A 27,233-nucleotide genomic window follows, 5' to 3' on the forward strand; every position below is an offset into this window, starting at 1 on the left:
AAATGGTGATTGAAAACTTAACCAGATTAAACTTCTTTAACAGATAAAGAATATTGTTTGACTTCTTATAATCTGCCCTCCTCCCCTATTCCTATTTTAAGCCTGTCTTTATTTGATGCCTATGGTCAAAATTCATTAACTAAAAGAGCATTTTGTTGAACTAAAATATACAAAATGTACAGAGCATCCAATTCTTTGTTTTTACTTTAAAATATTTCATATGTAATTAATTCTTTCAGAATATTGAAGGTGGGACATTGTGTTTTCATAAGGTCGGTTATGGATGGAAGCATCCATTATTTATAGATAAATATAATAGATGTCCTATTTAAAGGGTCTGGAGACTGTAAGTCCACTATTCGGGAGTATCCATTGATGGAGGTTTCACTGTATATGAAATGTTGAAAAATGTACTATGGGATCTGAGATGCTATGCGACACACAGAGGGTTGACTGTTGATGAAAACTTCAAACCAGACTGGAACGAGGTTAGAATATGATATTTATCACATAATACTAACATCTTTAATTATTAAAGATAATAAGACTAATACTATTAATGATCTATATGAATTAAATCGTCTACTTCTTGTGATGCTCTAATGTCACATCTTTCTGAAACCTAGAATTATGTAATTAATTAGATGTCTGCTTCTAAAAGATATTTGTCTTCAAGTTTTTTAAAAATTTGGATTTATTTATTTGTATATAAAAAAAATTTTAATTTATATTATAAACGGGTCACAGTTAATTTAAATACAGTAAAGCATCAAAAATCTGAATTAAGCATTTGAAAAGTAAATATTAAATTAACCCTTTCAAATTTGTTGCTGATGTTCTTTTTTGGACTGTGTAGAAAGTTTTATCAGTTTTTTTTTTACCAAAACTAATCATTCATCAATTAACAGAAAACTTTCATTTATGTTTTAAACATATTTTTATAGTACAGCATACAGATTGTGGCGATATAAAAAACTAACTCAGAAAAAAACAGATGATAATTTAAATACACCCATACCTCGCTATACGGCCGCTCTTTATACGGCATTTCGCTATAACGGCCCTCTTCAATTAAGGCACGTTTTCGATTTACGGCCTAAAATGTTTCGCTATAACGGCAAAAAAACTTTTTTTTGATGTCGATATATCTACATGTTGCCAATCTTGCGCAAGCGCAATCTCGATGCACACTCTTTGCTATTTCCTCTTGTTTACGAGCCTTATTCAGTGTGTGCTCATAAAGCGGCTGGTTTAGACTTGTCTGTGAGTGTTTTATATACATATTTATTACTGATTGTTACACATTAACTGGAAAAATTGGAAACAATTAGGGACATTTTTGGTACGTAAGTACTGTGCATATGTATGTAAGTACAAATTAAAAATTTTTAATCTAGCACATGATCTCGGCTTTGAAGGTTTGAACGAACGTGATGTGCTTGATCTACTTGAAGCTGATAGGGAACCCCTTTCATATGAGGAACTCATTCAGTTGCAAGCAGAACCGGCATTTGATGAAGAGACAGAGCCTGTTGTATCCAAACAGCTAACATCAAAAAATTTGTCGAAAGCTTTTTCCAGTTTCGAACAAGGAATAAACATCCTCCTTGAAAACGATCCTGACGTCGAACGTAGCGCTAAAGTTTCTCGAGGAATTAATTCAGCCATTAGCTGTTATAAATCACTGAAGAACGAAATAGACAAGAAGGCAAGACAAACAACGTTGGACAATTTTTGTAAGCCAGGCCCATCCTTACCAGCGAAAAATGATGACGACAGTGATCTGCAGGTTACCATTTCTTCATCGTCTTCAGATTAAAGCCATTTTTAAAAAAAATATGTATGTAAACATACACATATTTTATGTAACATGAAGTTGTTTCATTTTTGTTTATAGATTATTGTTGGTTTTTGGAGTCTGTTATTATTTTATGTACAAATGTATGTACTTGTTATGTATGTATTTTTGATTTAAATGAAATAAAAAGATAAAATGCATTTTGAATGATAAACCATGTTATATATTTAACAAATTTGGAACCGATCCCATTGAATTTGTATGAATTTGTATTAGAATAATTGATTCCTTATACGGCTTTTCGCTTTGCGGCCAAGTTTCGTGGAACGTATCTAGGCCGTAAAGCGAGGTATGGGTGTATCATGATTCTATAAATTACATTTAAATTACATATTTGAAAATCCAAACATATCCAAACAGATCCAGTCCCAATTAGTCTGGAGTTTCAACACTTTGCTGTTGAAAATATTTGAATGAACAGGTAGTCCTTCCTTAATGAAGGATTTGATTAATGCATGAAATTAATTATGACAATCCCTTTATGTATGTGGAAAGAAGTTTTAATTAATGCAGCTTTAACAGCTATCTTTACTTAACACAGATATGTTTTTCTCAGCAAATAAGATGATGGTGAATTTGCTATTTTTGTGCTGAGGATAATTTTTGATATAAATATGCAGTTTAATTATGATAGTTTTGAAATTCAACACATTACTTCTAATGTGATATTGTATTCTTTGTTTATAAGCTTATTTTAAAACTTTACTTCATGTTTTGTTTGCCTAAAATGTCTGCAGATAAACAACATATCAGGAATATTATGTATGCTTTTTAAGCTTTATAAAAAATATAATTCTATACAAACAGTAAAAAACGTTTGTAGCATGTATGGGGAAGGTGCTCCTAAGCATTGGACATATCAAATATGGTTTTGAAAATTTTGTTCAGGAAATTTTGAACTAAAAGATACAAAATGTACAGAGCATCCAAAAGTTCTTGACAAAGAAAAATTGCAGAAAGAAATTGTTAAAAATCAATAAATTATAACTTGCAAACTTGCAACAAATCTGTGTGTCACTGACACAATGATGTGTTCCACATGCATTAAGCGGAAAAAAAAACAAACTGGATTCAATATAATTTTGTCAGACAAAGGTAAGAATCAGCTCTAAGGTTTCATTTTATTTTTGAATTATTTAATCATTTTTATCATAGATGACTTTTTTTTTATGAATGACAAAATGAAAATAAAAATATTTGTCATTAACCAAAAACTTGTTTTACTCGGTCGCGAGTGTTTGGTCGAGTACCAAAGTACCACTGTATTTGATTAACACAATTTTGATATATGTGGTAGCATTGAGGAATTAATTAATCACATTAATTAAGGGATACTTGTATTTTATTTTTCATTTTTCAGTTATTCTAAACGAACACCTTTAGTGTAAATTAGTTTTTTTTATAAATTAAATAATGTGTTTTGTATCATCAATGTGTGTTTAAGTTCATTTCTTAAAGGAATCAAATCATTTCTAATTTTAACTTTTTTTAATTCTGAATATTTTTGTGATTATTTTCAAGTAATATAGATATAGAATTGTAAATTAGACGAAATCAATTAAAATTTATTATTTTAATAATAAGTTATAAATTGATTAGTAATAACTAATAAAATCAAAAAATTTATAAAGTGTTATATAAATTCAATATGATCTTTTTAATCCTGTATAATTTATCAACATTATTTTTCTAACTCAACACAAATCATTTTATATATATTTTCTAAGCAATACCACTAAGTATAGATTAACAAAATTAACATATTTGTATTTTTGTTTCATACATCTCAAAATTTTGAAGTGATGATTTCTTTCTTAGATTTACATAAAATTTAAATTACAAGTATTTTTTGATTTAATATAGTTAAATTAACTTGATTGGCTTACTTGATTGGCTTCCCACGAATCTCTGACATGATGTTACTTTCCCCTCCAAGATACTCATAACACAGACTTAAGAAATTGTAGATTACAAATGCTGCAAAAAAAAAAATTTAATAATTCAAATATATATTTCAATAATGTTTAAATGTTTATTTTTTACAAACATAATTAGAAAAACAAATTCCATATATCTTATTTAGAATATTTCAAATACAAGATTAATTAATATTTGTAATAAAGTTTATAACTCAAAAATTTAATAAATTTTGAAAACAATTATATTTTATTTGTTATTACTGAGTGGTTTGGAGCTAAACCTAGGTCCAGCTACATGCCCTGTGAAGTAGCAGACTCTCAACAGATTATGTTCACCTAGTAAACCTATGCCAATTTCTAAGTTGGTAAGAATAGATTATTTTGAAAGTTTGTTCTTCCCAAATTTCTTATAATAGTGAAATTAAAGAATTTGTTGAAAATGGATTTAATAAAATAGTCCAGCTTATCAAAGATTTGGATGAGAAGGTTGTTAGTTTAAACGAGACTCAGAGAGACTTTAATAGATGACTGAAATTGTTGGAATTGGAAATTGGGAAGCTTAAGGAGGATAATAAATTACTAACTCACTGCAACAAAACTAAGATTCCTCAATTTCCAATTAGATTAAAGAAATCATAACTGAACAAATCACACTATGATTTCAGATTCTTAAAATAATTCTTCCACATTTAATAAGAAAATTAATTGTTTACTTCAGTTAGAGATAAAAAGTTTTTAAAGTTACGATATTAGCGATTAAATATCAGTTTATGGAAACTTTCTTGTTGACAAAGCAGAGAGTAGGCAAAACCCCATACATGAAGTGATGTCCGCCTTGACAGACTTTTTTTTCATGTAGTCAGAGTGATAAGAGATTGCATTTGATCAGTACTAATTGTTCCCATTTCAGGGAAGATAGAGTGACATTGGGTTTGTCACTTGACTGGCAATGGGTTGGCTTGACTGGCAATTTCAAATCAAAGCTGGCAGTCAGCAATAGTTAAAAATAAAAACATAATTATATTTAATTGAAAAATATATTACATAAAATTATTTTTAATATTTTGTATGTTTACTTATAATGATAAAATAATTTTCTCATTAAAATTATGAAAGTTTTTGTTATGATTCACATATGGTGCTATAGTTAAATTTTCAAACATGATTTGCACAATTCTAAGTGAAAATTCTTGTTTGCACTAAGTCTACTGCCATTTTCAGTTTTAAAAATTGAGTTTTTAAGATGGGCCAGTCTAGATTTTCATCTGATTCTTCTTTTCCTTGAAAAAAGTTCATGCAACTTTACATTTATGAAAATCTCTCTCAAGTGAATAAATTCAAAAATTACTTAACTTATGGTGGTAGTGATATTTGTTCAGGTTGTGCATCATTTGCTAAACCTCATTTAGTGTTAAATACAATAGAATTAAAACATTTACAAAGCAAGCCAATTGCAAGAAAAGTATGAAGAAAGAAGTGCATCTTCTCATTTACCTTCTCTTCCCCAGTTATTGCATCATCCACTAAAGCCAGATTTCAAAGATGGCAACCCTAGGTGATGTGATGGGACAGTTCGAGTAAAAGGGAATTAGTTGTAATTTCTTTGGGGTAGTATTGTAATATTAACTTTATTTGAAATAAGATTACGTATTTATTTTGTAGTACACAATAAAAACATGCATATCTACATATAAATGGAGAATTTTCAGGTTTCTTTCGTAAGATTGATTCTGGATTTCCCAATCAATTTCCATTCTTAAGCTTGATGCTTATTAATTAATGAATGTACCATACTCATAATGTAAATCGTTAATTTTTCTAAACTAAAATAAACTTTAGAAAGTATTCAACAGAATTGGAATTGGGAGAAATTTTGGTATCATCCTATCACAAGAAATAACATTAAAACTTAAGGGAGAAAAGAAAGAATTAATACATTGCAAATTGTAGTAACAATGCTCTTTCTTCATAGTTTCTTATTCTGAATCCAAAAAAATTAGTTTAATTTGTAAGAATTTGTCGTTAGAACTTTTAATTGTTATTTTTATTGTAGAAATATAATGAAATATTATTATTATTCATTAAAGAGTGATGTTTTAATTATTTTTACAATTTTATAAAAATTACATTAAATGAATAAATTTATTACTAATTAGTTCTACTCACCTTCATACCAATCTCTTACACTATCAAAATATATATAGAAGCTATCATGAAAAAATAGCAAACTTAGCCATGAATCAAATGCATAAATTGGTACAATAAATAAAATTCTAACAATCCATCGCTGTTCTGACGGGCTTGTATAATAACGAAGATGTTGGTATATCTGAAAATAATTTGATGATGTTTCAAAATCTAAAAATATGTTATCAATATTATTTGAATATCAAATGAACAAACATAATTTTCAATACAAAAATTTGCTGAATATGAAATATTTTAATAACTCATATGAACTATATGAAAATTAAATGCTTTTTCTGTTACTCAGAAAAGCATTTAATTTTTAGATTTTAAGAATTCACTTAGTTACTAAAAAATTATTACAAAAGCTCATTATTTATGTTTATGTAACATTCTATCATATGTGCTGTATGATACTAAAATATCAAAAATTACATTTATAAAATAAAATATTATAGTCTGCACAACAAAAGAGTAGACACAAGTCAGCCTGAGCTGGAAGGATCTACGTCAAATGAAAGGGATAGAAGGAGACAGAGACATGTAGAAGTTGATACATGATCACAGTAATAAAATTTGCAAAGAAAGTAGAACAATAACATTATGACAAATAGAGTACAAAAATGTTTTAAAAATGCAAAAAAACAAAACAGCTGTAAGAGATGAGATCCATGTGTCACCTCCTATATTTCCTTCCATCTGACATACACCCTTTCAGCTTGGGCTAACACATATCTACTCTTTTGCCACACAGACTAGAAGAACTGTTCCTGACTGCAGTGCAACTTTAGCATTTTACTTCAGCTGTTATAGATTGTGTTGCAGATGTGGAAAGCATTGTAAAGTGATGCTTTACAATGCTCTCCACATCCCTTTTTCCTACAATTCTTTCCTTTTAGAAAAATTCTTGAAAGAACTTGACAAAATTTATCTGATTTTAAATAAACTCTGCCATTTGTCTATTACTTATCACAAGGTCCAGACTGAGGCTCCCTTCTTTTACAGAACACATTAAACATTTCAATTGGCTTGTATATTTTAAATATTTTAATGGTTATATACAGTCTGATTGGCTTCAACTAAAACCAACACAGTGAAACATGCATAACCCTACATGTAATTTTTTTTAACCCTACCTTTTTTTTTTAGATTGTCCATTTCTCAAAGATAATTTTTTTATCGTATTTCACAAAATATGATTAACCTCAAAAACATACTTTATGAAAACTATACTCATTTTAAAAATACTTGTAAATGTATTCTTTATAAATTTTTTAAATTTTCTTTTTCAAATGCTGTGTACACCTCATCACAATCTATAACAATTTTAGTTTTTAATGCTTAAAAAAAATAAATAAAAAATAATGGATGGTAAGACAAAAAGGAAACATTATAATTTAAAATATTTCAAAGCAAATTATCATCATCTCTGGAAAAAAGTAGGCAGATGACACTTAACAGCTCGAACATTATGGTGTCCTATAAGTCATTAAGGGTTAAACTTTAGAGAGGTTGCAGCTGACATTTTCAGCCCAAAATGTGAACATCAGATATCGAGCACCGCCATCTGGCAATTCTAGAAGGTTGATAATGGCATTCGCTACGTCTAGCATGGTGAGTAAAAGTTCGGCATAAACTTTTTCATTTTTTTGTGTTTGGGGTTAAAATTATGAAGTATTTTTTTAAAATAATGATTATTTAAGCATTTATGAATAATATTGTAAAGAAACAGACAATTTTAATCCAGAAATTATTTAATCAATCAATTTTATTGCAAGTGATGTGAAGTACCTATAGAATTCACATATATTTCTGTTCATAATAGCTTATCATAATTCTGTAGTAGGTTTGTTCTTCCACAGCATATTCTACCATCAATAGCATAATACGTTTGTAAATTTTCTAAAAATAATTTCCCGAGCAGCTTTCAGATTTACATAAGCACTACTTCCTCAACAAAAGTATGAGGTAGTCCTATTGTACGGTAGGAAACATGACACTAATTAAAAATAATTTAGTGTTATTAAACGTCCTATAAATTCTTTATAATAGTTTAATTTGTTTATTTACCTTTGCTAGTAACATTCACTTTTGCTAAACATGTCCCGCCATTTTTCAACAATATCTCATATATCCCATGAATCAGTGTGCAATGTAAACATGTGGTGCAACGTGTTTTACTTGGAGTTCAAACATCAAACATGTAGTTATGTTTGCCGTACAAGTTTAATGTTCGAACTTCGGCCGCAACCTCTCTTTTGACACCTTATAGCAGCATTATATATATACATACATACATAGTATCCTCTTTAGCATAATACATACATATATATATATATATATTATGCTAAAGAGGATACTATGTTACCAGAAAAGTTGATATCTCAAAAAGAAAATATATATATAATTTTTTTTTTCTACTTTTCTGGTAACAATGTCCTCTGTTGACTGCACCATTTATTTTTTAACTAAAACTTCTGCTTCTACTTGAAAAATACACATCTACTGTATGAGGCCAATATGAATATTACATTAATTTAGTATTCATTAAAAGGTTTAAAGTATTTTTTTTTTTTAATACAAACAAGAAATTTTCAGCATATTCTTAAATAACCATCACCAAAACAAAAATTTAAATAAGTTTATAATTAATACAGAATTAAATTTGAAAACAAAATACTGTTAAAATAAAATTAGCTAAAATTTGCATGTCATTAGAATACAGATTTAGTCAATTTTAGTTTGAGAAACTAAATTCAATTTCATAAAAATTTAAATTTTAATCATTTTGATATAGTCTAAGTTTAAAATTTAAATAAAGAGACAACATAGAAATGAGGGCGGTCTCCCATTCATCTGAAACACAGGATAGGAGGAAAGAGTTCTTTACGATCACCTGTTACGCCATCCAGCATGGCTACTTCTCACACACTATTCAGGGCCTTATACATTGGCTTTCCAACACCATTTCTGCCCCACAAGTAAATCACTCCCAAGAAAGAAAGTACAGAACAGTCACTTACAACAAGAAGCTTGCCACCATGTACAAAAAAATTTCTAGGAGTAATAACTTTCAATTAGCTTTCTGTAGAAGTCCCTCAATTTCCTCCATCCTCCACAATGCTAAAGGCTGGCTTGACAAGCACCATCTACCAGGCATCTACAGTATCCCCGTCAACAATCATAGATCAAACACCACTTACAATACATAGGAACTACAGCTTACCCTTTAAATACCCACCTCAAAGAGCATCAGACATCTATCAAAAAAAATTTGGCCAACACAACTTTGGCTATCTACACCTCTGATCCAGATATCCAAGTTGAATTCCGCAAGAGAATCTATTACATAATGCATCTAAGCAACCTTTCCTTAAGCATCAGGAGAAAGTGGAAATATACAAGGCCACCTGCAATAGCACGACCATAAACTTTTGTGATGTTGACTGCTTCCCTATGTGGAAGTCTTTCTATGAAATATACATTCTCACTTTCCTCCCTCTCCCCGTTTCTCTTATCTTATGTCATATGCTACCTCCCCTAAACATGTGTTTGGCAATCTTCCATTTATCTCAGCAGTTGTTTGCCTGATGATGCCTGTTCAACACAGGCATTTGCATTTTTAAATATCTTTCTGGTTTTTTTAGGTTTTTATAGTTGTTAAGTGAACACACATTTCTATTTTTAGGAATGATATATGTAATTAATTAATTAAAAACACATTCACTGCATTAAAAAATTTTTTACTCGATTAAAATATTGACTCATTTTTTATAACATATTGTTATAATATTTTTTGTATACTTTAAAGATATTAATACAATATAATTGGATTGCTGTATGTTAGATTTCAATGTAAAATGTCTTTATAATCCAAAAAATTATGGTAGACGCTGTGAGACCGTCTACCATAATGTTTTGGATTACAAAGACGTTTTACATTGAAATACTTTAAAGAATAAATATTTAAGCATATCCATAGCAGTAATAAAGGTGCATACCATAAAGACAATTTTTTCTGGAGTTCTGTCCTTTGGTGTTAACAAAATATTGTAGTGCAAAAAAAAACAATTTTAGTTCAGGTTATTGTCATCAGGAAAACCAAAAAAAAAAACAAAGAATCTTGCATGCAGAAAGTTGTGATTTGAAAGCGGATTGCATACACAATGAATACTTGATGAATAAATACAATATAAATAACATCATTTTAAAGATAACTAAATAAATAATATGCAAAAGGTATGTGTAAATACTTAAAGGAAAGAATAGAACCAATAGCAATAATTGTAATAAGATACTATCCATAACATTTTATTAAATATGTAAAAATTAGAGATTATATAAATTAATCATCTCATTCTAAAAATCAATAAACAAAAAGGTAGGGTTTATTTATAGGAGTGAATTCAAATATTTGGAATGTTTCCTAATAATATAATGTTTTAGTGTCACAAAAGTGTTTTAATAATGGTAACATTATTATAATCAGGCTCACAGTTGCCATCAATAACCAATTTTTCAAGTTATATGTCTTTTCTACATTTTACTATCAATTTTTTTATGTCCCATTAGCATAACACTTAAATGCCTTGATGTAACACTAATGTATGTAACAAGCATACCATATAACAGAGCTTTTAAATTTATTGTGTGTATACCTGATTTCTTGAAAATGGATCTAGGATCTCTATTGTTTACAGCTAATCACAATGTTCTTCTGTACTCAAGATTCTTTGTTCTTTTTAGTTTTTCCTGATGACAAATTGAATTTCATTGAAAACATTTGAATTATTATTATTATTAAAAAATTTTATTTGTAATATAATATTTAATTAACACCAAAACACAAAATATGCTTAAAATTCCAGAAAAGGTAACTTAATGTTTTGCTATTTATTCAAAGTTTGAAATTGTTATTATTAGTGTTATTAATTCAAAAATCATTGTCATATAGATGCTATTTTTCACTTTTACACAAAAAGATAAAACTATTCTTAACTCAATTTTTTCAGCTTTAAAGTTTTGCAAAAAAATCCATTTATGTTACTAATAATTTCAAAAAGATTAATTTATATCATATAAATTATCTTAATATATATTCAAAATAAACTTTTACCTGATGGCAAGTTATTATTAATGCTGCCCAAACAAAAGCACCTGAGATTGTTTGTGCCGCATTTGTTTGTAGAAATATTGGTGGTATCTCAACAATCGTTCCATTTCCAAAAGTACTGTTATCAGATGTATCCTTTACAATTATAGTTTCAGGATTACTCCCTGCTGTAACTGGGAGATCACTACTTTGATATGTAACATTGTCTATTCTTCCTATTCCATTCATATCTGTATTAAAAAATATTAATTATAATATATATGTATATATATTTATATTTAGTAAATTAAGATATACAGTCTAATTTGATTAATTCAAATCGCTGGATAATTTGAGCTTACTATTATTCCTAAAAAAATTCTTACTTAAATTAATGTTAAAAAAAATTGAGTGAAATTAGTTCATTTGAATTTTTTTTATTAAAACTTTGAATTAATCAAAGTTAATATCTGATATTTTGCAGATAAAATGGAAAAAAAGAATGACATGTAGTCAACTGATTTAGAAAATGCAAACATTTTGGAAATTACAATGTAACAAAATACAGAAAATGGAGAGAATGTCAGAAAATAAATTCACAGCTAAGTGTATAGGTCAAGTGGGAAAACACTACAATCATCAGACCAGCTAAGCATCTCAACAAACTTAGGCACTTAGAAACCTTAGAAATATATAAAGCAAATAGAACTTCCATCTGCATGAATTACAGCAATGTGGACTCACTATCTACCACATGGAGGTCTCTGTATGAACTCTAACTTGACTTCCTTTATTAGGACACTTCTACATTATTACTTTATTGTTATTCTTTTTTATTTTGTCGTTTATTTCATTTTGTTAAATATTTGGTATTAAGTTTTATATTATATTATTTTTGTTAATTTATATTTATTTTATTTCTCTTGTATTTAAATTTTATATTTTGTTCTATTCTTCTGATATTTTAATAAAAAAACATTCAATAAATATGTTTTATTTTGTAATACTCAACTGATGAAGACCTATCAAATTAGATTGAAAATGTTTTTGTTTCATTAAACTTTTTGCTGGAGTTCATTTTTAAAAGTGTGAATTTATTATTTTCATTTTAATTTGGAAATTTTCCCAGAAATAAACATTTTATTTACAACATTTTATAAACTTGTAGGATATGAGCAAAATTATCATTTTAAAGTTTCAGTGACATTTCAGTCTAAGCAGTAAAGCTGTTGAGCAATAGCTATGCTTTTAATAATGTCCAAGAATGAAATACACACAAGTTTATCTTCAAAATTAGAAATGAGTGATTAATTAAAACATTAGAAAAACTAAAGAAAATATATAATATCAATGAGCAATTATTTATTGTAACATTGTCACAATGCCAGGCTATAATTTTTAATTTATTTCATTTAAAATATATGCTCTCCACCTCAAATTAGTACTGTAGTGGCTTGCCCCTGTACATCATACTTTTCTGTTAGCAATGGAGTTGTGCTGGTCATCTAACTCGGAAAAATTTTTGAATTGAAATAACATGTTTTCCAGTTTTCATCAAAAGTTGATATATAGTTAATTGGGGCATCCTGTCCCTAAGCTTTCCAGTTGGAAAGCTTAGGGACAGGACCAACCAGCTTTCTTTGGGCCCAACCGGCTGATTTACGAAGAGATGGAAACTCTGTTATGTCAAATTGAAGCCTGTTTAAATTCCAGACCACTCACAACACTTAGCAGTGATCCTAATGATCTCATAGTTCTCACACCAGAAAACTTCATTATTGGCAATTCCCTTTCAGCAATTCCTGAGCCAGATCTACTAGCATCAGATCTAACTGTCTTTCTCGCTGGCAGCTAGGCCAACAGATGTTGCAACATTTCTGGAGACGGTGGAAATGTGAATATCTTGCACGTCTACAACAATGACCTAAATGGACAGCCAAAAGAGAACACCAAGATCAGTGAGTTAGTGTTACTCAAGGATGACGATCTGCTACCCACTAAATGGAAGATGGCGAGTTTGTGACCTATCTAACACCATTCTCGAGATTAAGGAAACACAGACAGATGGACAACAGTGAGAATTTTATAGATCTACAATTTTTTTCAAATTGCAGCCCGAAAACTGTGAAATAATATTGCACACTATATTATCCTAGCATAAAAATGAAGTCAATATGCTGAATCTCAAATGTGTCTCACTATACTGCCATAGCTTAGCAACAAAAATTGTTTGAAATGTGATGTTGAATTAAAAAAAAAAAAACACTGAAAAGTCAAACATTACATCATATGATGTCATGTGACTTTCTTTTAAATAGGCTAATATTTTAATATTTTTATAAAAATATTAAGTGACCTTGACAGTCACTTAAACTGATTAAAGTTTTTTGCATTTCAAGTACTCCTAGTGAATTAAGAAGTGTTTTTCTAAGAAATAGCTTCCCCACAAGATGCAGTGTATATCTTAGTTATATACATTTCTGTGTATATATTGTCTACTTGGACCTTGTTTATTAATAAGACTTATTATACTGGTAAAGTTTCTGATTAGCAAAGAGAGATCTTTGCTAATCAGAAACTTTACCAGTATAACAAGTCTTATTAATAAACAAGGTCCAAGTAGACAATATATATACAGAAATGTAAAACTATAAAGAGAGAGAGGCAAAAAGAATGAATTATATACTTTTGTCAAACTGATAAAATACTTCATGGACACCCTACATACATGTTCTACTTTGTAATGAACAAAAGAATTATTTTCTTTTGCATATTGAAAGAAATGTATATCAAATCCTTTCTTTTTTGAAGAAAGACTACAGTATAAAAACTTGCAAAAAAGTTTCAAATTGAAAAAAAATTTAAATTTTTAAAATTAAATTGAGTTCCTCTTCATATTTGAATTAAAAATATTCAACTGTAAAAAAATAAATATATTTTAAGTAGTTATAAATACACTTTCATTATTGCATTGAATAAAATTTTCCAATTTACAAAATATTCATAATCATAATCTAAACACAATAGAAGTTTGTTCATCTAGCAACTACAAGCCCAGAATGGTGCTATATTATTGAAAATGTCAGATTACAGTACATTTCTGTATTTTCATAAAATAAGTTATATGTAATGTGACACTGTAACATTAAACAGTGAATATTGCACTGTATATTTTGAACCACTGTATACAGCTGTATGTTTCCAATTTATTTATGCACACTCACTAGTCAGTCTAAAGTTGATACACTCATTAACCATACAAAGTTAAGATTGAAAGAAATCAACAAAAATGTTAATTAACATCTTATTGTACAAAATTGACAATCATAATGATTCATGTACTGTACTGTACATATATTGTAATATTTATTTTCCAGACATGCATACATATGATTCATAAAGCAATCAAAGCAGCATATGCTCAGAATATATAAGAAACATGGTTGCATTGTGATTAAGTGTCCAAACAAATTCTGATTAATGGAATACTGGCAAGACAGACTGTTACTGAACAACTCCAGATTATCAGCTACTTTTCAGAGAATGCCGAATTAACAAATTTTACTGTAAAACTCAAAAGAAATATGAATGTTTGCAAGTAATTTACAATAATTTCATTAAACGATGGTGCTATCAAACTAATAATATATTAAAGAAAATATATTTCCAATTAAAGTTAAGCATTTTTATTATTATTTATGAAAATGTTCTAAATAATTTATCAAAATATATAGATGTTAAACTCATCAAAAAGGAATCAAACTTTTTAAAAAATTACAATGCACTGTTTACTGTTTTATGTGCCTTTGTATATGTGAGCAATATTGAGAGCATTACACCTTTGAAAAATTAATCATAAAAAATATCATAAACAAGCAATTATTTATTGCGACATTGTCACAATGCCAGGCTGAAATTTTTAATCATATTTTTAATTTATTTATATTTCCTTTGGAATTAGCACAAAGTTACTATTGAGAACAAAATCACATAGGAACTCTTTTTGAGTGGAAAAAGATTTATTTTCTATAATTTAAAAGAACATGCATTTCGGGCTTAATGCCCCTCTTCAGTCCTATTTTATTAAATCAGCAAAAAAATTATGTAAAAATTTTACAGAATGTATTAAAATTTATTTAACATATACATACAAAAGTTTTCTCAATAAATATAATTACCTAATAGTATGGTGACAGCTAGAATAACTAAATTATTAAAACCACAGGTAAAATAAATAAAACTGTGAAAAAAAATTTAAAAAATTAATATTAAAAAATAACTAAATAAATGAAGTAAAATATTATTTAAATAAGATAGTATACATGTAGAAATAAAGTTAATTTGGTTAAATTGTACAAAATCATGAGCTAGTATAAATAAAACTTAAATATATTAAAAATTAAAAAAGTATAAATAAATAAATAAAAGAATCTAATAAAATGTTGTAAGATTAATACTATTATAAATATTTTATCATAGTTTATTAAAGTAGGTTTATTTTCTATAATAAATTATAGAAAATAAACTTACTTTTTCATCAAAAGGAGAGTTTCTGTGATTTGTTGTCAAGAGCAACCTTGTGCTAATTTCAAAGGAAATACAACTAATAGAGAGAACAGTAAGCAGTCACATACTAAATATATTATATTCCTTTATTTCATAAACAATATTGAAATATTTTATCTTTTAACATACAATATTTTGAAATATAAATAAATAAAATATAATAATTAGTTCCTGATCTTTTTAGAAATAAGCCATTTTCAAAGTAAATACTGAATTTAATTAACCTCAATGAGCTTCACAATTATTACTCTTAAAAGCTTTAGAAAAATCTCTGTCAATTTGATATTACATAGATATTTATGATATTAGGTAATCCTCTCAATCTTATCATACACAGTTAGATAAAACATTATAATCTTTCCAATTTTATAAAAAATAATCTGTTGTTTTAATTTAATAAAGTGTATACCATTTACAGTTAGAAAGTATTTCCACAGAAATTTTGTAAATTTTAATATTATCAAAAGTTTTCATTCTTAACATATAATAATCTATTCAAGTAATACATTAATTTTACTCTGTGTAATTTGTTTCCACCTTAATTTTAATATTTATTTTGAAAAATCATTTAAAACAACAACAAAATATTCAATCCATGACAAAAAGTTCCACATTTGTCAAAGTAAACATCTTACAACAGACTTTTACTTGTAGATTTCTGCTGAAGCTGGAGTTTTATCCTTCTTGTAGTTGACTTCCATTGGAATTGTCCACAATCAATTTAATATTTATGTTTATTTAGTATTGTTTCAATTCTGTATTAATAATCTATAATCTTTTAAATTACATCATGTTTTGTATGGAATGTTCCTTTTTGAACGTTTTGAAATGTATTTGATTTATGCAGCAGCTACATTATTTGATGAAGGCCCTCTAAACATGATTGAAAACATTTGTATTTCTATTAAAATCTTGTGCTGGAGTAAGCACAAATGTATTTTGCTTTAATACATATGCATTAAATAAAATACACAAATTTTCAAATTTGCTTAATGTTCAATTTATTAAGTTCCATTACATCTGATAAAATGAAGAAAAAGTTATGTATTATCTAGATTAACTTATCTTATTTCGAACAGTTATATAATTTATGATATCTACAAGAAAGATAATAATGTTTGGCTATTTACTGATTTAATAAAATGCAAAATTTATTTAATTACCTGCATTGAAGCAATAATATCTTAAATTCATATTAGCATATAATATTCTTGAATATCTTTTAATTTTCGTCAAAGAGCATAATAGACAAATGACTTTTTGCATTCCATGAAAATTTCAAGCACTGCACTCCAGGAAGTTTCTACATTTTTAACAACAGTTAGCAAATATTTCCACAAAAATTTTCTAAATTTTACAATTGTCAAAAGTTTTAATCTTAACATATAATAATCTATTCAAGTAATGATACCTGGAATCTAGTTATTATATTAGTTTACTGGAATCATAAAATTTCATTATAAATATATTTTTCAATTTATTGACAATCAAGTTGTTTAAATTTTTATCTGAAAACTTCTGCTGTTACTCATAACTGCCATAAATTAAATTTGAAGTTAAAAATGTACTTTACATTGACCTAGAACAAGGGTGGCAAATCTGTGGCACATAAGGAGAAATAATCTGGCACATCATCATATGATGTCAATTTATCAGCTGTCTTTTTTCAATAATTCTTTCAGTTTATCATCTGATCATCCTTTTTTTTCAATTAGCTTTTTTACATTTAGTCTAATTAAAGTATATTCATTTAATTTATTTAAATATCATTATTCAAAGTCTAAAACTTTGGCATACATAAACATCTTTAAAGCTAAGTATGCTTACTATATGGCACTCAAGCTCAAAAAGATTCATCACTGACCTAGACTGACAAATAATAAAAGGCTTAAAATTTCTACATTCTTTTTAAAAACTAGCCTATCATTATTTGCTATTTGTTATTTAATGAAAAAAAAAAAATCATTTTTAGATAAATAAAAATTAATAAATTAAGACAATTCCAAATCTCGCTAAAAATCCATTCAAAATATTTATCAAATTAATTATGAATAGTTTGAGCCAGTCACTTTCAATTAATACTGCTGTTTTCAGTAAACAATATACAATCAACCTGAATGTTATAAAAATTATGTTATAGATTTTTTTCTTCATTGAACTCTTATCTATTCAAGTGCTTAAGTTTAACAATCATGTTCAACACAATGAAATTAGAACAGAGTTCAAATAACATACAAAATCATTTTGAAGTACCAGTACTCAAAATATGTAAAACAATAGTTAAATTTTAATAAATATGGCTAATGAAATAATTAGATCTTCCTAGAAATAAACCATTTTCAAAGTATATACTAAATTTAATTACTTAACCTCAATGAGCTTTATATTTGTTACTTGTTAACAGCTTTAGAAAAATCTCTCTTGATTTGATATTAAATAGCCTAGATTTTATTTTATTAGGTAATCCTCTCAATCTTACTATATACAGATAAAACATTATCTTTTTACAAAATTGAAAAAATAATCTATTATTTTAATTTAGCAAATCTCAAGCAAAGTTCAAAAAAATCAAAAATTATTAGCCAGTTGTACCAGAGTAAACTTTATGGTATTCTGATTTATCATGTTAGTAGCCTATCCAAAAAGTTCATGCCAAAAAAATAAAATAAAAAATAATAATAACACACAGTAATATATTACACATCTTGCAAAGCACTGAATTTTAATAACTTTATTATTAACAATAACAGACTATTAATTAAGAGTAACTACAGATGTTTTGTCTTTATAAGAGACATGTACAAAGAGATGAATTGAATCATAAGTCTATTGCATTATCAGGCATATAATATTCTAGGTTTGTTCCCTCAACCTTGATTAATATCAAACCATTTAATGTATTAATTGCCATCTGATTCCAGTCTTCTCCCTCATCATCCAGCCACCCCTTGTGAATCTGGCAAAACCCATAGTGGAGGGAATAAAGCATTATTGTCTACAGAGTAGAGTTAAAAACAAAATAGCAATACATAGTATAGTAAAAATGGCACCATCTTGGAACTGATGCATTACGTAAAACTATTATACAGGTATACCTTGAGTTACATCGTTTGTCAAAAAAGTATATGGAAAAATAAAAATCAAGTTTAAGTCATTTTATTCGACTTTACATCTGTCCGCCACAAATATTGAAGTCGTAATATCACTAGAAAAGCGTTAAAAGCACATAAAATCATATTAAAATATGTACATTTACAGCAATAAATACAACTTTACCAAAAACTGGATCTGTACTTGTAGAGTTGAAAATCACACCTAAATTCAAACTTTCCAGCAAATAAAAGTATAATTTAAAAGTTCGAACGTTTTCGGCCACTAATTTTATCAGCCCTCTTCAGGAAATACAAAATGGAAAAACCGTTCTGTAAATAGAATATAGCTGCCTTGCAAATTTTTAAAAGATCGAAAACGGCTGTGACGTATCGTGTATGACGTATATTATGAGTGTAGATAGTATTTCCATGCATTTGATACGTGAACGACATCTGTGTTGATGCAGGTTCCACTCTTGCTCGCCCTGTAGATCTCAACCACTTCTAAAATTCTAATGTTTTGCCGGTCGAAGACCTTGTGTAGCTTGGCCTGGTCCCAACAGGGGGAAACCCCCGGATCGCTGGTGTAACATGCTAAAGCAGTATTGATGTTTCCTTTTAGTACTTCATATTTGTGATTCTTTAGTCTGGCTTGCAGCGATCTGTACGTTGATCCTATGTATGACAGTATTCTGTCAAACTTCTCCTCATATAGTGGGATGTGGTAAATCCCAGGAGCCATTGCATCTTCAGTGCCATCCTTCGCATTAGACAGAAGGCGGAAAATTCTGAGTTTTCTTCTGTACGTAACGAGTACATTTAAATTATTTACAATCCTTCTATACATGCAAAGCAGCGATGGTTCATAGTTTAGGACCACCTGATTAACTTCTGCATTGTTAACATTGTTAGATGACTGTGCCAGAAATTTGGATGCTAGATTGTCAATAAAAGTGCAGCCATATCCATAATTTCTATTGTAATTTCTTGGCCTGATCCGTTTGGACTAGGTCAAGCTATTACACAAGGTCTTCGACTGGCAAAATATTAGAATTTTAGAAGTGGTTGAGATCTACAGGACGAGCAGGAGTGGAACCTGCATCAACACAGATGTCATTCATGTATCAAATGCATGGAAATACTATCTACACTCATAATATACATCATACACGATACGTCACAGCCGTTTTCAATCTTTTAAAAATTTGCAAGACAGCTACGTTCTATTTATAGAATGGTTTTTCTGTTTTGTATTTCCTGAAGAAAGTCAATAAAATTAGTGGCCAAAAACTTTGAAATTATACTTTTATTTGCCGGAAAGTTTGAATTTAGATGTGATTTTCAACTGTACATTTACAGTAAATGTTAACATAATGATCATAAATCCTAGAGAACGAAACATGAAAGCATTGTGTTTCTGTGTTGTTGTCTTATATAGTGGTCTTTAAGTGCTCATTGCTATTGGCGTGTTGCTATCAGTGCTATTGGCGTTTTCCACGGTAGTTCCAATATCTACCATTTGGCGTCATTGTCAGCGCCACTCAATATTCGTAAATTTAACATAAATTAGTTTATTTTCTACTATCGCAAAATAATTTTAATAACTGTATTTGTTATTTAACTTTAAAAAATCATCTTATTTTATAATTTCTTAGAGAAATCACATTCACAAATAAAAGAGTCCACTATGTACTGTAAACATCACCAAATTGTAAACATATACATTTACAAGTATGTACTGTAAGTACATGTATTCATAAATTTAGATTACTTTTTTCTGTACTATATTAAAAACTAAAATTTATTTGTTTGTAAGCTTAAAGTAGATTCTTATTAACCATATATTATTAAAAATGCATTTATAAATAAAATACAGAACTGGGAATGGTAATTTGTGGTTTATCCTAGTGACAAGTAAATTTGGAGACAAGTAAATTCGACTTACGTCGCCTCTCCTGGAACCAATTACCGACATAAGGTGAGGTATACCTGTATTTTAAACATTTATTTATCCTAATAAATATTATGAATTAGTTTTTACATACATGTACAGTATATATATACACACACACACAAAGAAAAAATATTTGTTCTTAAAAATCACACAATAAAAATAGTGTTTTAAGTGTTTTTGTTATTAGAACACCTCAATTCTTCTTTATGCTCTCAATTTCTGTGTGAATGAAAATGATAAACTATTCTAGAAATTAAAGTGTAAAAACTAAAACAAATACAGCAAGATCCAGCTTAATGCAGGGGATGTGTTCCTAGATGTCAAAGCGCTAAACGAAATATCATTAAACGAGATCATTTTAACATAGAGTAAATAGGAATAGGAGAACACGCGACCAAAAATAAACAAATTTTACTTTAATTCTAAGTTAATTTTATATTAATTTGTATAATAATATATGCTAAATAACTCATAAACATATGCATACAGAAATGTAAAGTTCATTTTTTGAGATGAAAGTCCTAACTTTTCTGAAATTCTTGTTTTTTTTTTTTTTGCAATAAAGTTGTGAAGTTTCATTTGTCGCTTTTGGACCCATGACTTTATCAACTACGGTGACCTGTGGTTGATAAAGTGTTGCCTCTAATTTGCGTGTAGGGGCCGCCCCGGCCCCTACACGCAAATTAGAGGCAACTTTGCACAACATCATCTCTCCACAGTTGCAAGAATATCGATACTCTATCTTGAACTCAGCAGAATTAATAGAACTCTTCAAAAATACAGAGCACCCTGGTTATATTACGATCATGGATTTCCACTCATTATACCCATCCATTGAGGTGCCACCGTGTTTTTACACCCTCAGGGACTTTCTATTCAAATACATACACGATGAGTAGTTACACCAACAAATTCTAGAATGATCCCACCTGATATGTTACAGCTTCTTATTTCAATTTGGAGGGATCACTTATACCCAGGGCAGGGGCATACCCATGGGCAGTGCAGTCTCTGGGGACTTATGTGAATTAGTAATCAGACGGGTGGAAGAAACAATAATTCCGAATTTCAGCCACAACATCATAATACACAAACGATACATCGATGATATCATTATTCTATAGAGACACGACCCCGATGTTACCCTCTTTATGAATGAGATGAACAACAACCCTTATGGCCTTACCGTCGAAGTCAAACAACATAGTGATTCCTCAGTCCATTTTCTGGACTTGAACATTACATTTGGAGGACCCAACATGAGCACCTCTATATACTGCAAGCGATGTGACTACCCAACTTATATTCCAGTGGACTTGTGACCCGTTCTGATACAAATTAGCAGAATTTAGAGCCCTTGTTAAAAGAGCCCACATGCACTGCTCTACACAGAGAGCTTTGAATCAGGAATTGAGGTATCTGCATAAGGTAGCCAGACAACATGGCTATCACAACATTGTGCAAAAATTATCACAACAATTCAACGGAGAACTCCCACCTCCTCCACATACTGGGGATAATGTAGAACAAGACCAATGCATGATCCTGGTTGCCTACAACCCAATCTTGGCATCCTTATATGAAAAAATTGCAAGACAACAAGGAGTACGCTTAGCATTCAGAAGATGCCCATCTATGTTTCATCTACTATGCAATGAAAAAGACAAGCCTAGCAAAGATAAACTACCTGGGGTGTACACGGTGCCTCTCAAAGACCACCAATGTGGCAGGGACTTAGTATACGTTGGTGCCACGAAGCATGCGATTGGAATCAGATGGAAAGAGCACCAATGGGACATCCAACACAACAGGCGTTCCACGTCATTATCTATTTATGCATCTGATCCGGAGATCTCGGCAGACTTCTCAAACGCCAAGCTCGTTATTACAACTTCATATGTAGACCATCTCAAATGGTTGAAACAAATTGAGATCTACAAGGCCTACAACACATCCTCACCCATCAATTCCAGGAATGAAATCACCCTCTCTTTAGCTCGGCAAGCCCTATTCCAAAAAGATGATTGAATGCCTCTTCTACATTAAAGGATCAGAATACTATAAATAAAAAATTAGGGAATAACAATGCTCATTTTTCTTCACTAGTCAACCCTCTGAGACCAACTTTTGTTTGTATAAAATACAGAAAACATTTTTGTAAGAAGCAGGACATTACATAATGACTTTAGTTTACGAAACCCAGTATGCATGTGATTCCTTTCTGTTTTCAAATTTCGCAATTTGAAATATCGTTTCAAACGGCTGATCTTTGTTCTGATAAATCGTTACAAACGATTCGTGGCTTAAAGAAGGACCCAAGATGGATCCGAAAACGTTTGCTTGGACAGTTATTTGTACTTTACGCTGGTTAAAGATTTATGAGAGATTAATTGCATCTTACTCCGGTGTGTAATGATTCTTTATTAATAGTGTTTTATTGAATTATTTAAAAGACAAAGCGGGGAGTCTATTCCTTTTATTAATAGTTATCGAATATTGGGAACTCTGCTCATATTGTTTAAGCTCTATACTCAAGATGACAAAAGAGTTCTTTTTAAAAATTTAAAGAAAATTCAGGTGTCGCCATCATACTCATGCATTAGAGTCTTTGACGATTTGTCATATAGATCAAGATTAAGGCATAGAAAATTGTTGCCTTTTTTTTGCAGAAGCTAAATCTTTGAATAAAAAAGTATTTCTGAAAGCCAATTGCCTGACAAATTCACCTTCAACTCGGAAACAAATGAATTATAGAAGATTGATACTTTTTTAGACAAATCCAGCCAAAAGGGTTAAGTGGAACAATTGCTAAAGAGGAAAATAAAACTTTAGAATGAGAATATTGTCTTGGAATTGTCAAGGAATGCTGGATTTGACAGTGAATGACCAAGAGTTTATATATTTATTGCAAAATTATGATTTAGTTGCTTTAACTGAGACTTGGTTAACTATCTCTTATAAACCAGTTCTTTCTTTGTTGAACCCAGATTTGTTTTTATATGAACAACTTGCTAGAAAACCAACTGGTCCTGGTCGTCCATATAGCAGTCTCATTCTTGCAGTTTCCCAAAAATTAGGTTCTTTGGAAATGTTGTTTAACTCCAAAGTTAATAGTGTTTTGTTTGGTGTCACGACGTGGTGAATTTATAGACACTTGGCAAATTCATCTATTTAATCCATAATCTTTACAGAGACACGTTTCGAGCTTTTGCCTCTCTTCAGTCTGTTATGTAATATACATATGTTGTATCTGATGGGCATCTGTCCGGCACCTTCTGCACTACATATTCCCACTTACATTTTCATCAGAGGAAAATTGAATAGATATCCCTTTTCTGAATGTGAAAAAGGAAGAGAAAAGATATTATAAGGATCTACTCAGATATCATAGGCCCTATAAACTTGCCATCAAAAAAAAGAGCAAAATTTGTTATCTTTTTAGATGAAGATTCTAGATATAGTGAAGTTTATTTTCTAAAACTGAAGAATAAGATTGAAGTAAGATATGACTAAAGAATAAACCTCTTAAAAAATTCCTTCCCTTGAAAAAATGTTTTGATGTAAAAATATTTTCTCTATCATGTAGCATTCTTGCAGTTTTTGGCATCTTTTTTCCTTCCACCATTTTTTGCACATTGTTATTTCTATACTAAAATTTTGAAATTATAATCTGATCAAAGTTACAAGAAAACTGATATATATTATACATGAATTTTTTTTGTATATATATTCTCAAAACAAGAGTATCTGAGATATTAATATAACAACATTAACCCAAAATATATATAATATAAGCGAAATACTTGCTAGATTATTTTCAGGTTATAAATAGACTAATTTAATATTTAGAAGCAAAATAGTTTGACTAGACATAGGCAGTTATGCCATCTCATGCTAATTTTAATAATTTTATAGTTCAAAAATAATCCAGCAGTTCATTTTGTTTATATTATAAAGTATCTGTTTAAAAAATTTGAACTATGTGATATATATAATTTTTATTTTAAAAATACACAGATTGAGAGAGAGAAACATAGTTTTACTTTAAAAAAAAAAATTGAAATTAATCCTCTATATTGTATTGCATGTATATGTTTATTACATTGTCATATAGACAATATGATTTTGAATTTCTATGTAATTTTTAACCATCATAGCAAAAATCATAGATTTGAATATTGTTCAGTATTTATGTATTCAATCTGTGGTGTTCCACTATAATTTGAAAGCATTTGATTTTGTAAAATGGGTTAAGGATGACCATTGAAAATGGTCAAAAACCATTACTTTTGTTTATTAAAGGATAATCTGCTGAGTTAAAAGTTTTTTGTGATGTGTGTTAAAAGTTAAAATATTTTTTTTTTGTTTTAATTTTTGCTTTTAATTAGAAAATGAAATATTGAGACCAAAACGAATCTATGGTTAATTTTACTAAAATATAAATACAATAATGACATGCTACTAGATATAAAAAAATTAATTGCTTTAAACAAACTATGTTGCCATTTTTATCAATAATAGTCTAATCTGGAGTCACCTTACATAGTACATAAGGTGTTTTCAATATAAAGAGATACTAAAAACACCTTACATACTTTTATTTTTGTTGTTAGGTGAAAGACCCAAACAAAACTCATGAAAAATCATCAGATTTAAGGATCATAACTTAGAAGTGCAAAAGTTTGAATATTCTTGGAAGATGGCTTACCAAAAACAATAAATGTGAATAAAATGAAGAAAAATCTGCATTCTTTAAAATAAGAAATTCTTCAAAAATAGAACACTTAATCAGAAGACCAAAATAACAATTCTAAAAAACAATGATCTGGAGCACTGCTGTCTGTAGATATAAATCAAACATTACAACTGAGAACAATAAGCAAACTCTTTCATAATGTGGTACCTAAAAAAATGTGCATCATCAGTTGGACAGAGAAAGAGTAAGTTTTAATAAAACCAAATAAAATACGAGATCTTTTGATTGTCATCACGAGAAGAAAGGTCACATTTGCAGACATCTAGTAGGATGATAAACTGATATTGTGAGAATTGGATGTAAGGCACATAAGACACTATTATACAACAAACTGGAAGGATCTAAACCGAAGCCAAAGACCATCAGGCATTGTAGAAGAAAACCACACTAGCTAATAAGACAAACAAAGGTCAAAAAATATTAATCAGTTATTTCAGCAAAATAACAAATATATATAATAATGTCGAGTAAGAAAGAAAACGATTTGTTCCTTTTTGAAATGAATATAAATGGCAACCCAAATAAATTTACACTGTTTCTTGCATTTAAATCTTATCAAAATATCACATTCTAGTAGCTTATTATTATTAAATGATGTTATCCTTTAGTAATGTCGTACATATTATTTTCATTCAAATTAAAACAAATATTAGAAATAACGACACAATTCTATTCTTAATCGTTTTACAATTAATATAAAATTATACTAACTTTTATAAATGCTTAAATCAAATTTTGCCGACATCAGGATGAGTTTCAGATTTTTTGCTTAATTCATTACCGACTTTAGCATTTAGAAATGCTATAAATGACTAGTTTTAAGCATAAAGTTTATCGAATTTACAAACAAATGCTTTATTTCGTAAGCTAAATGTTACAAATGCAGATTACAAAACAGCTTAAATATTTCTAAAAAGTTTCTCGCATCAAGTTATAAATAACGTTTCTATATCCTTCTCAATTTCCACACATAATTCAAATATTCGTAATGTTTTGTATAAATTTAGCTTTAGGTGTTTTCATTCTTCCTATAAAACTTTTGTTCATTTATCGATGTTATAATTAGTTTCCAGCTCCAAACGTCTCGAGTGTATATATATTATTATAAGAAAGTAGATAAGCGTTATTTATAGATTACTTCATGGAAATGTTGAAATTTTCAATTATACATAGAGGAACGCCTACTTAAACAGATCAAGCACGTAAAGATTGATATAATAAAAAATGACTGATAATTATATGTTAAGACGGCAATAATAAACACTGAAGCAAACAATTTACGTATCGAGAAAATTCATTTTTTTTAATATTTCATTTCCGGTTTATAAAACAAATTAAAACTAGGCCTACTTCTAGTTGCAATTGAAGTAATACAGAAATCATTCACTCACCATTCATACCTTGGATCCGTTTACTGATTCATTGAATATTAGAATTAGTGGCAAAACTTATGGTAATCAAACTAAAAAGAACTATAAATCCCAAATTCCAACTGTTAACATATCGTATCTTGTTTATCTAAGAAACGTAATAACGCAAAGTGTCAACTGGTGACGTCATCACCAGCAGTGACAATGATGCCTCCCTCTAGAGAGCGCTCTTTGTTTCCGATGTTCATTTCTACAGTTATTTATTATTATTATTTTTTTAAATTTCGTTAAAATTGAATACTGTATATTTTTCGAGTTGAATATGAATGTAAAATAACGTGATTAAATTTAATATTATGAATTTTTATGTATATAATAAATATATCAGATCCGAGTAAATCATTTTTTTTATATAGGATTTAAATCGTCGAAAAAAAGG

General features: G+C 28.8%; 1 protein-coding gene and 1 long non-coding RNA gene across 2 annotated transcripts in view; one reads left to right on the forward strand and one right to left on the reverse strand.

Moving 5' to 3' along the window:
- Positions 1-26,225, reverse strand: part of Tmep (Transmembrane endosomal protein) — a 56,887-nt gene extending 30,662 nt beyond the window's left edge. The window contains 4 exon segments of the mRNA XM_067270066.1: positions 3,745-3,835; positions 5,944-6,106; positions 11,081-11,307; positions 26,136-26,225. Of these exon segments, the coding sequence (XP_067126167.1) occupies positions 3,745-3,835; positions 5,944-6,106; positions 11,081-11,307; positions 26,136-26,169 (515 nt within the window). The 5' untranslated portion in view covers positions 26,170-26,225.
- LOC136975167 (uncharacterized) lies at positions 998-1,998 on the forward strand. Its single transcript, XR_010880755.1, has 2 exons — positions 998-1,296; positions 1,691-1,998. It is a non-coding gene; the product is annotated as an uncharacterized lncRNA (long non-coding RNA).
- Positions 26,226-27,233: the final 1,008 nt, after the last annotated feature.

The sequence above is a fragment of the Centruroides vittatus genome, unplaced genomic scaffold (assembly GCF_030686945.1).
Source record: "Centruroides vittatus isolate TY-2023 unplaced genomic scaffold, ASM3068694v2 contig_364, whole genome shotgun sequence".
NCBI classification, from domain to species: domain Eukaryota; kingdom Metazoa; phylum Arthropoda; class Arachnida; order Scorpiones; family Buthidae; genus Centruroides; species Centruroides vittatus.